At 39.4% G+C, this 12,491-nt stretch overlaps 1 protein-coding gene across 3 annotated transcripts; it reads left to right on the top strand.

The window, feature by feature from the left end:
• The first annotated feature begins 249 nt into the window (after positions 1-249).
• Positions 250-4,585, top strand: LOC148414440 (coiled-coil domain-containing protein 13-like). Of its 3 annotated transcripts, none has more exons than XM_088428785.1 (11): positions 250-345; positions 914-1,056; positions 1,117-1,259; positions 1,335-1,409; positions 1,594-1,707; positions 1,783-1,887; positions 2,432-2,581; positions 2,644-2,811; positions 3,011-3,220; positions 3,287-3,366; positions 4,447-4,585. In XM_088428785.1, exons 1-11 carry the CDS (start codon positions 311-313, stop codon positions 4,481-4,483), a joined length of 1,260 nt encoding a protein of 419 aa, XP_088284911.1. In that variant the 5' UTR covers positions 250-310; the 3' UTR covers positions 4,484-4,585. The 3 variants fall into 3 exon arrangements, with proteins under 3 accessions (XP_088284911.1, XP_088284910.1, XP_088284909.1); XM_088428784.1 differs by having other exon boundaries at positions 1,329-1,409; XM_088428783.1 differs by having other exon boundaries at positions 1,329-1,409; positions 1,591-1,707.
• Positions 4,586-12,491: the final 7,906 nt, after the last annotated feature.

The raw sequence follows: 12,491 nt of genomic DNA, 5'->3' as shown, positions 1-12,491 counted from the left end.
GCAAAATATATGACGCAACCGTACGGCATTTATATAGATAATTACGTTGGAAAAGGGCATTCGGCGATCGCAAATTCGCAACAAAGGGCAACATACCTGACAATGTCATTGTAATGTTTTTGCGCAATAAAGGTTGTCATCCCTGCGAGTAAGCGGTAATGCTTTCTTGCGTAACTGAAGTGAACATGCAAAGGACTGTTCATGAACACGTCTTTATACCTAAGAGACAGTTTGTGTATTTTGTTCTATTTTCGGACTAAGAAAAAAAAAAAAAAACAATTATCTTGGGTCAAATTTCCTAAACGATACAATGCAAAGTCAAATTGCCGACTGGAAGAACGAACCGTGAGTTTTAGAGGAAATTACTTTTCTTGAGGAAAATGTAAATGCATAAATATTAAAAAAAAAAAGCATGAAAAAAAATCCGGACTCAAAACTGCTAGCTACAAGCTACTGCTAGCTAAGAGTTTTAAACCGGAATTAAATTTGCAATAGAAATGCAAAATTAAATGAGAGAACCACTTTTGAGCTACACAATCTATTTTCCAATTCAATTATCTAACATTAAATTAGCTCACTCACTTTTTTTCTCCATGTCAACAAATAATTACATTTACATTTATTTATAAGTAGGCCGGAAGTATTCAAACCAGTGTGATTTAAGCCACGTTTAGAAAGGAAGTCTTTTCTCAATAAATTAAAAAAAGTTTTTTCATGAATTAAATCTTCTAAACTTAAATTTGCCAATTGTTTTCCCAACACAATTTCTACACTTAAATTTGCAATTAAATATTCAACACGATTCTAAAATGTTTTTTATCTTGCTATAGCTAGCTATCGACAGTGCCAGCGTAGACAGTTGTATTGTTCAATTATATGGTAAGTTTTCATTGTCAGATTGTGTTTCCATCAGGGAGCAGCAGGAGAGCTGGTTGAATCAGCTGAGGGAGTTGAGGGATGAAAACGACTGCCTGTTGAAGCTTCTCACCGATAAGGAGCTTGAAATCAAACAAATGAAGAAGAAATTGGATGATGATCGAGTGCTGGCCTTGGCGGGTATGTTGTTTGTGATTATCTGACTATAACAGGAAATGACTGAATGTTTGTTTGTTTTAGGTGTAGCTGGCATAGCAGGAGACATGGCCGCAGTCAAGATCGTGGAATTGTCCAAGAAGAACCGAGAGTTGACGTCTGAAGTTGAGCGAGAGAGGTCGAAATCAAAACAAAACATCAATAGGGTCAGGGAGCTTGATAAACAGGTTGGTCTTAATGGTCTTAATGTCATTTTTTTTGGTTTTTAAGTTGATTTTTTGCCCCGCTTCTTACAGCTGCAGGCTGCCCTGCTGTCATTATCGGAGCAAAAGCCGGACGCCAATTTGCAGAAGCTAAACTCATATAAGGATGATTTGGTAAGATGATTTTTGCAATTACCATTCAAAATTTGAAAACACATTTTAATTTTCTATTACTTCCCGATGTGGTCTTGTGTTCAATCTTAAAGATCCTGTGCCTTCATGAAAAAAAAAAAAAAAAAGTTCTGTGTAATCATGTCATCATAATCAGACCGACTGATTGCTTTGTCCGTGAAAGCAGGACAATCCAACGATCAAGTCCCTGAAGGACAAATTATCGTCCGCCCAGCTCAAAGTCACCGAGCATCGCAACCAAATTCAATTCCTCAAGCAAGAATTGAAACTGGCTCAGAAGGTGCGAAGCATTTAACCTATAGTGATCGGCAAATCCATTCCGCACAAATCCTCGTGTCAATGTCCTCCGTCGCAGGTCCTGATGAGTGAGGTCGGGGAAGATGCCAACATCCAGCAGTTACTCAGCTGTGCCAGTAGTTATCGAGGACGTGCGCAGCAGATACTGGCCCTTCAGTCAAGGGTAAAGTGTCGTTTTACACGTAATGTTTTTTTATCTATCTATCTATCTATCTATCTATCTATCTATCTATCTATCTATCTATCTATCTATCTATCTATCTATCTATCTATCTATCTATCTATCTATCTATCATAGATAGCTTGCTAGCTAACGAGCTAGCTAATTATCTATAGCATAGATAGCTTGCTAGCTAACGAGCTAGCTAATTATCTATCTATCATAGATAGCTTGCTAGCTAACGAGCTAGCTAATTATATTTCTATCTATCTATATCTATCATAGATAGCTTGCTAGCTAATGAGCTAGCTAATATCTATCTATCTATCTATCTATCTATCTATCTATCTATCTATCTATCTATCTATCTATCTTAGATAGCTTGCTAGCTAGCTAACGAGCTAGCGTATCTATCTATCTATCTATCTATCTATCTATCTATCTATCTATCTATCTATCTATCTATCCATCCATCCATCCATCCATCCATCCATCTATCCATCCATCCATCAATCATGGAATCCATCCATGATCCATTTTGTGACAGGTGCGTGACCTGGAGCTGCAGCTGAAGAAGATGACTACTCAAGGGTCAAATGTTCATAGCGTGGAAGAGGACCCTTCCAAAATTTCAAATCAGGGCAGAAACATCAACTATATCCGCATGATGGAGAAAGAAAAGAAGGAAGCGTTTGAGGTGCGTATGCTACAATTTGCACTCTTTCGGTATGAAAAGCACCTTTTTGTTTTCTTTTGCAGCGGATCTCGGCCAGCTACGAAGCCCTTCAGAAGGTGCACGAAGATGTGAAGAAGAAACTGGAGGCCTCCAAGGCCCGCATCAAATGTCTTTCCGAGGAAAAGGCTGCGCAGATATCCGCCGCTCTAATTAAAAGTAAACACGATGATGAGCTGGTGGAAGCTCTGATGGTAAGGTGTTAACACAGCTCATGGCTTGTATGATGCCCTACAAGAGAGTTTAATAATTAATATCATGAGGTTACACCAACAAATAACTTACAGAAGCATTCATGAATCATTTTTGGTTTTCTCCTATTTTCCAATATTTGTTCCACTCATTTTGTAATAACACAACTGAAGAGTGCTTTCATTTTTTTTTCCTCCGCAGAAGGAGAAGGCCCAAATGCAGGAGATGCTGACTCAGCTCACCAAACAAGTGGAGACGCAAACTTCGGCGGCCCAGCCCGACCCGGCCGCCCCATTGACCAGCGAGCTGTCGGCGCAGAACACGCTCATTCAGAACTTGTACCAAGTGGTCGCCGACAAAGAGGACACCATCAAGGAGTTGGAGGCGAAAATCCAGGAGCTCACCGTCAAGGTGACAACAAAAAGCAAATAGAATGCAAGACTTGAAAAAATGGTGACTTTTGGGCAACTTTTTCAGGATGTGCAAAGCCAGGCCAGCGCCAGCATTTCCACGTCTACTCCGGAAGAGGGCGACATTGACAAGAAAACGTCTCCATGGTCTGTATGCGATAACCCGAATGCTCATTCGGAAGCAGCACATGTATCAGTTAAAGCAGCTTTTTCAAATACACGAAGTTAGATTCTGTGTTTTCAGTGTAATAATTTAACCTTGGCAAAGTCGAATTCAATATAATGTACGCAAAATTGAGCATTTTTTTCCATGTTTCATCCATTGAATACTGCTTTAAAAGTATTCAATGGATTCAATAGATTTTTTTTACACTTAAAACTTATGTAAATATGCATTTTTTTTTCAAGAGAAATCTGACTTTTTGGTCATGTATTGATTTGAATATAAAACAAAAATATATAATAAAAGTTAAAATACAAGATTTTGCTGAATGAACAAATAAATAAATTGAACTCAAAATATTCCTTATAAATATTATAATAAAATATTGTATTTTATCATAATATAATGAAGGTAGGATTAAATAAAGGAACTTTAACTTGAATATGTCTAACAATTGTCTACAAAATGACTGACTTTATTTTCATAATGACTTAATAAAATAATAATGACATAATTTATTTTAACTCTTTTAAATTTAAATTAACTTTTAAATTTAACCTACAAGATTATTCCTGCAATTAAAAAATGCCCACAAGATTATTCGAATGAATGATGAATAATTGAATAATTTTGTTCTAATATATTTGAAATAAATACATACCTGAACTAGAGCGTTTGACTTTTCCCATCATGACATTATGGCACATTTTTTGGGGGGAAAAAATGTATGGCTTTTTTCCCCATAACATAATGATAATTTTAAGATTGAAAATAAGCAACTTTACCTTGAAAATATCAATTTTTCTTGAAAAAAAATAAGCCTTTAATGTCTTATTATTGCTATCTAAAAAAAATGTAGCATTCAAGCTCATTTAATGTTGAAACATTTGAAAATATGACATCTCATTCCATTAAATAAGCAATTAAACAGTACAATTGGCAATTTGTCTAAAATATGGAACATTTTTTACTTAGCTTTAATCATAAAGTATAATTTTCCTCTTTAGCTCTTCTTCAGGTGTAGCTAATATTATGACTCAAACCCCTTTCCTCTTCCTCCCCAGTTCTACATTTGCCGTCAACGGGCCGTGGTTTTTGTAGACGCGTTCATCATCTGAAGAAGCGCCATGACCAACAGGAACTGAAATGAAGTACCCCGCCGGTTCTAATGACATGGCGCCGACTGGTCCGCGGGTGAAACCTTGCGGAACCTGAAGAGGTATTCGGAGGCGGAACGTGAGCAGGAGCGTGACAGCTGCGCCCGAGCAACGGCGATTGGATTGCCGGAGCGTGCCTACATGGAGATGTGGCATTTTACTTCTTGTTTCCTTTCTACTCAGCCTCACTACCGAGGCCGGAATGTTTCAAGTACAAGTAAGTGGGGGGGGGCGGGGGGGGGGGGGGGGGGCTTATTCCGCCGACCCCGCGGCCGACCCCGCAGCTTTAACGCTGACGTGATGCGACAAGTCGAGCGCGGTTTCCTGTAGGCCCCGTGACACGGTACAACTTTGCCGAGCTGCTCCAGCTCACATCCTTACCTTCTCATGTCATGTGACAAACCGCAGCCGGCGGGAACAAGCTTCTCTCCCTCCTCATCTTCCTCTTTTTTTTTTTTTTTTTTTATACTCCTCATTGATGTTCCACCACTCGACCGTGACCTTCTTATGCCGCTTTGAAGACCCTCCGTAGGTCCATTAGAATAGTTTTCCTCGCCTGGCCTCTTCAAGAAAAAGGGGTCATCAAGCCTCAGCATAAAAGCTACATTTGTAATCCAAAGGGTCAATAGTTTGAGGTTTGAGAGACAGAACGTTGAGCTATTCTTAGCTAAAATTATGATCAGTAGGATTAGTGTAATACAGGATATATCACAAATTTTACCGACCTGTAGTTTTCAGTCTCCCGTTTTAACAAACCAACCTCCTCCAAAAAAAGTCTTGAGGATAGCTTTCAAAGTGACATCTAGTGGCCTCACATGCATCCAACAGCTTTCGCCTTGTAATCAGAATTCCTTGCACATTTAGAGCATTTGAAATGATTTAAAATAGTTCCAAAACATATGGACAAGTTATTATTATTGCAAAGGCACGATGGAATCTGAATGAGACAATTTTATTACTACTGCAAGATTTGTGTGAGAAAAAAAATATATAATTTGCATATGCAGAAACTATGTATCTGTGAGTTGATTCATTCCATGACTGCGCAGTGAGTAATGCTCGAACGTTGAAAAAGCAAAACGTGTTATTCGAGAGCTGTGTGTCTTGTTTTGTGATAATCCACCGTGTGTGTCTATTGTTCGTCTGAACCCAAAACACGTTGAAAGCGGCAAGGCTAACACTTACTGTACAAAATCAAGTCCCTATGTTCATTAAAAAAAAAAAAAAAAAACAGTTTCATGCTCCAAGGCCTCTTTTCGGCGCTTTTCACTCACTCGTGGGAAGTGGTTGCGGTCCCGCAGTGCCGAGCATGCATTTCGACGCAAAACTAGGACCCAACGTTTTTCTATGGGGGACCGCATAAACAGACATACTAGAAAGGAAAACATCAAGAAAAATAGTGAGGTAAACCTGCAATAAATATGCTCTTAAATGAAAATACATGTTGTAGAGATTGATTTTTTTTTCAATAAATAAATTTTGTTTGTTTTGGCCTAAAAGGAAACAAAATTACAAGAAAATTAGTGGCATAAACCTGCAATAGAAAGAGTTAAGTTATTAACCTGCACTAAAATGCAGCTGCAATAACTGAACTGTGATGTAGTGAGGGAATGCTCTATTAAAAAAAAAAAAAAATCTCTAAATATTTGTTTAACTAAAAAAATGCGCAGATTGTTTTTTGTACAAGATAACCTACAGAATTACGTTTTTATATTAAAAAAAAAAACTGGGTCAGACTTACCTAAATTGTCAGCCCTTTTTTGACCTTTAAATGGGTTAATTTTAGCCAAAATATTGTTCAAGTGATGCAAGCAAGCAAATATATATCATTTATAATTCCTAGTTAATTTGATAAACCTCTGTATAAACACAAATTATTAAGTATTTTTTCAGAAATGCGGCATAGTCAATAGCATTGTTTCCCACTAGACTGGACAGCATCTGAAGAACCAAAACAAGAGAAACATGTCAGCTGACCATTTTAAAGACAATTAGTGGAAGATCCTTAATGTGGCTTCATCATAAATCGGACCTTGACACAGAGCACAAACTGGAAAACCATATTGTCTTGATAGTGTTTTGAAGAGAAATTACCAGTTTATTTGCATCTTTGCATTCTTAGAAAAATTCTATATTATATGACACAATTTATTAGTGGTAATGGCACCTGTTTTTTCGTTTTTTTTAAGTATCTGCCTTGGGCCTCTGAAAACTGGTTGGCTGGCCGCAAATGGCCCCTGGGCCTTAGTTAGGACACCACTTCTCAATGACATATGTGATATTCTGACATAAAAAGTTCAAGGCTCAATAGTATGTTATTTTTCATAAATAGGACCTTGGACTCAAATTCAGCAAAAATTGAGGCGTAATTATTTTTCGGGGATGCATTTTTGCATATCAACAAAAGCTCACTTTCAAACCAATTTTTCTTTGTACTCATAGTTGTCTTGACATTTTGTAAACAAGCACGCATTGTTCCATTAATAAAACACTGGACGAGTTAATTGCTATTTGTTAGGCAAGCACAATGACCGCTTTTTTTTCCTGAGCATCTATGAAAATGTCAAAACAAAAATCTAAACACGGCGTGATGTTTCACACCGCTAGCTTATCATTAGCGCCACTGTAATAGCCTAAGAAATCCATATTTCATTTCTCTTTTAATAACGCAAACGAAACAAAACAAAAGGAATCATGACAACACTGTTAACAAAAAACTTCCTAAACGAATATGAATTCTCTTCGTATCTTGGATACTACCGCACACAAAAGAAATGGATTTTTATCCACAATGCAGCCGTTACGTAAGTGCTTCCGTAAATCTGAATGACGCCTCGGAGCCAAAATTAATTTCATGACCCGACGGATGAAAATAACGTAGAAACAAACAAAAAAGGTGACACCGATGATGCATGGCGCTACCTGCAACAGTTTTATCTACACAACACACGACCAACCGCAAATGAGTTCAACACGGGGAAAAGTGTTGGTGCTTGCAAAATTGGACTTTAAAGGCGACACCAATTTTACTGCGTCAGGCCGCCGTGGAGCCAGCTGCTGTTTCGTCATGAAGCCTTAAAAAAATGGGGCCGTCTGTGACGGCGGTGTATGCATATGTTTACGTGCTACAACAATTTTTATCGGAAAAGGCAAGCCCAAGAGTGCCGGACGATTTTTAGCATTTTCATTCATCTTTCGATGTCGACTGAATATTGTGTGCTATGTCTACCTAAATAGGGGTGCTATCATCTGAAAATATTGATTTCCATTCCTTACTTAATATTACAAGTATGTAATGTGTAGTATAAATGGCTTTCTCCCCCAATGTGAGCAACATTGCCATCTAATGGTCACAGTTCATCACTACAGCGATCAAGTGGCTTAATATTAACTTAAGCACTCGTCAAGGGTGTCAGGAACCCTTTCATAAAAAAAATAAAATTCTTGACATTGATACACAAAGTACCACATTTTCCGCACTATAAGGCGCACCCTCAATTAATGACATATTTTAAAACTTTTTCCATATATAAGGTGCACCGGATTATAAGGCAAACCCTCAATTAATGACAGATTTTAAAACTTTCAATCGCAGTATAGTAATACTCAAAGTAATAACAATAATAACTCAATAACTCTAAACTCTCAATAGCGTAATAACTCAATGTCAATATGAGCAACCTTGTTCAACTGTAAACACACAAAAGAAACCGGTAAAGCTTACTTTATCACTTCGTTCCCCATCTACCAATCCCAATCTCAATATTGATCCATATATAAGGCGCACCCGATTATAAGGCGCACCATCAGCTTTTAAAATTTTTTAGAGCTTTTAGGTGCGCCTTATAGGGCAGAAAATCCGGTGTATAAAAAGATGAAAATTCTCATCCATGGCACTGAAAGAATTAAAAAAAGAACCTCAATGCTGCCAGCTGCCATTGCAACAACACGTACGTCTACAAAGAAGGTCCGCGTAGAAAGCGGTGTTGCAAAAATGACATATTTTAAGTCAACCTCTTCAATGTCGACTTACTCGACTTGGTCGACTTTTTTCCTATTAGATCATCCCGTTTGCTTCCCATGTTCTGTTGTTAGACCACCGTTGCTGTAGCGCCTCTCCATCTTTGCCTCAGTGACCCCTAAATTCAAACTTAGTTACTTCCAACCTTTCCAGCGCTGGCCTGCTTCTCCTTTTCTTTATCCGATTTATTGCACAGCTTCAAAACGCCGCACTACTTCTTCCAGGGCTCTGTGGGAGATTGGCAAGTCTGTGTCGTAACGCGTCGAGGTTAAAAAAAAGACCTATGCATCCATCCATTTTTTAAGCCCGTTAGGCCTCAAGACAAAACTATCAATAAAAACGGCCTTTGTGCGTGACAAAGGACCCCCCCCCCCCCCCCCCCCCCCCCGTGCATGTCCCGCTTTTGCTCGGTTGCAGGTTATCACTCAACGTTGCCAGTGGAGATAGCGCCCGTTTGTGGATCGCCGAGCGTTCTGCTGGCCCGTCTTGCCAAAATATGTATCAAAAGTAGCAATGTGCGTCAGAAAGGATGTTGATGGAGCAAATAGTAGGCATGGTCCAGGGAAAATGTTGAACTAAATACTTGTTTTTGTTGGGAGGACGGCGGGGAAATGAACATGCCACAAATCAGTCACTAGTCAAGTCATTTGAGAATATTGTCAAGGTTTTACACTGGAACCTTTATGGTTTGTTTGGGGATGGTGCTTTTTTTGATGAACCATTTTCCTTAATATCTATAATAATACAATAGACTATTCTATTACAGTCTATTAAAAGGAAGGAAGCAAGTCAACTTTTTTTTTTTTACAATAATATGTTCTGCACAACCCCATGTATATCTGTATAAACATGGGTGATATCATATGAAAGCTTGATTTCTATTTGTTACTTTGAGTTACAAGTACCGGTACGTAATGTATGTGCTGTATGTAGGGCAACACTGCCATCCTCTGGTCACAGTTATCACTACAGTGCTCAACTGACTTAATATTAGATAAGCATTAGTCAAGGGTGTCAGCTACCCTCAATGAAAAAAAAAACGTATTTGGGGAGAATTTGATTATTTACTTCTATTTTAAAAGATGAGAAGTGACCTTAATAAGTACAAAAGAAAATGAATAAATTGCCCTCAAGAAAAAAAGAGTTATTTTAGCTTTAGGTGCGAGTCCAAGTGTCATGCTGCTTTGGAGTTTAATATTTTAGAGAATATTTTCCAGGGAACCCCAAGTAGTCCACGGTGTTGATGAAACCAACTTTCTCCAAATTTAAAAACAAGTTTTTTGATTCGCGCCCGTGACCTCAGCCGCTAACGAGTCTCATCACATTCCGGTAAATTACACCCCCGCCCCCAACCGCCAAAAAACAGTTTTGATATTGTTTTATGTAGCCCGATTACGCAGGAGCGCTGCAGATTTATTCCAAGGTGCCCGAGGAGCCACCAAGCCAAACAGCCCAGTTAAGTCAACACAGCGTGCGTAAACAGCCTCACCTATTTGTCATTCCAGCTTTGAATGAGTCCTTTCTGCGGCAGTCTCCTCTCTGAGGTATCCACTCATTCTGCGTCCGCGCTTCCTGCAGACCATTGACTGACTGACTGCGTCCAGAAAGCTAAAGCAAACAGTGCGGCCGTGCGAGGTTTAAAGTTAGCCGTTCCGTGGATGTATAAAGGCGTCTGTGAACTTTACTCGCCGCTCATCTATCATTTACATTTAATGCAAAGTCAATAAACGGCTCCTTCTAATGAGAAACGTACGGTAATTGGGCTGAAAGTGCCAGACAAGACGCTAGTGCAGTAGTCCTTTTTTGGGCCAAATTATAAACATGTGCCATATTTTGACCATATTTTCTCCCACGCCATTCTGGCAGTATTTTAGCCACTCCTGGTGGTGTGATAACTAAGTGGTTGTGCCATGTTGAACTTTGACACGTTGTCACCATCTGGGTGAAATTTCAGCTCCCCAGTGTCTTCTTTTAATGCTTTATTTTTGATGTGAAATTCTTTTGAAAGTATTGCACAAAAATACAGCACAAGCGTTAACCTATGGAGTCGAGTGCAATTTAGGGATATAACTGATTGTTTTAATAATACATTAATCTGCCAAATAGATTTTCATTCAATCCCAAATACATTTTTTTTTGTTATAAATCCAGACATTCAGTCCCAGGTACTTGGCTAAAATAACATTTAACGCTTTAATTAATGTGTCAATGCAGTTTGTAAATGTCTTATTTCAGTCTGTGCGAATGATCAAATCTAATCTTAATGCTGTGAGAAGTACATTTTCAAACTAAAAGCAAATCAATTGGAACATCAATCCACCTATTGCTAAATTGTGTTACAGTGACTCCTTCGCAAAACTCCTATGCCTTCATTTTGTAAGGTATCATTAGTGATACAACAGCTGAGACAGAAATAAGACGGCTGATGTTAGATAATCTATCTTTTCAAAATGAGAGCAAATCAACTCATTCACTCCCAAAGACATAATTTCATGTATTTTTCAGAGTCTTGGACATTCTGTCCCAGGCAACCAACGAAGCTAAAAAAAAAGTGCGGTCACGGGTGTCAGATTGAAAAGTAGTGCACAAAATTCAGCACCTGGACAGCGTGATGGATGACACTGTGGACCGCCTTGAGAAGAAGGCCCGGAGCCTCTGCTAGTTTATTCTCGAAGGCAGCTGAGTGACGGGGGAGCGTGAGGGGTGGGCGGTGTCGGCGCTGATGCCGACGGTCTGGCTGCTCAGAAAAATGCCTCTTATTGACGGTAGTGGGGCACAGGTGATCTTGATGACTGTATGTTTGGAAGTCCCCACGGGAGCACTGCTAGGTTTTTTTTTTTTTTATATATAAACAGTCTTGGTCATGTCTTAATCTCGATCTTCAAGCCTTTCATGGCCTTGTTTCGCTCTCGACCTCCTGAAGTCTTGATCTCGTCTTGGTCTTAATTTTGTATCTTTTGTGATTTTGTCTTTTGAATAAATTAATTTTCCCCCCATAATTCTTCTGGAGGAGCTGCGAAGTTCAGCAGATGGCGGTGTGCGTTCAATCAACCACTTGTTGTTTTCCACTCCGTGATTTTGAAGTGAAACACGTTGTGGGCGATTGGAAACGAGCGCAGCGTCCGCATTCATGCGTGCGTGCGTAGCAGTGGAAGTTTGATTCATTGGCTGTGATATCATTAATGCAGACATCCGTGCAGACCGTAAATGTGATGATGTCATGACAGCAGCTGTGCATCACATGTTGACTGCTGGTGATTCTGTTAATGTGTGTGCATTTGTGAGAGAGAGAGAGAGAGAGAGAGAGAGAGCTACAGACACACGTACTCAGGACGCCGGTAATTGGCTGAGATCATGCCAGCTGAGCCACCGACACCTCAGGTGCTTTGTGCGTACGGACGTGTTCCACACTGCAGGATGCATGCTGCATGAATGCGAATGTTTTGACATGACCATCGCAAGTCATGATGACTTCTTAATGGATTCCCATCGTCTGCACATGCTCACTCTTTCGGGCTCGATACAGCCGAAGCACGGGCGGCAACAAAACAGTTACACGGGTTCGACCAGCAGCCTTATTAAGACTCAGAGCAGCCCCGCAAAACGCGATCCCCCACCGTATTCGATACTTCAAGAAGTCATTGGATTTGAAAATGGAACCAATAGGACTCGGTTCAGCTCAGTGGGATGAGGACCAAGAGGATATTTTGTCATGACTATTTCGCTTGTCGTTTTACTCAAAAAAATGTCAGCTGCTATTTTCTTCTAAGACAGCTCTCCATTAAAAGACTACCATAGCAACTACTAGCAACAACAAAAAAAAATGTTTGAATATTGCACCAACACAACAATAACACACCTGATCGCATTTACTAGTACTGTGCCCCCCCTGGTGGTGGTGAGTAAAATAGCAGTTCAAAATCAATGCTTC

Source organism: Hippichthys cyanospilos, chromosome 12 (genome assembly GCF_059441005.1).
Source record: "Hippichthys cyanospilos isolate Australia breed blue-spotted pipefish chromosome 12, RoL_Hcya_1.0, whole genome shotgun sequence".
Taxonomy (NCBI): domain Eukaryota; kingdom Metazoa; phylum Chordata; class Actinopteri; order Syngnathiformes; family Syngnathidae; genus Hippichthys; species Hippichthys cyanospilos.
The sequence above is the reverse complement of the archived record's forward strand: the minus strand, read 5'-3'. Positions and strand labels throughout refer to the sequence as shown.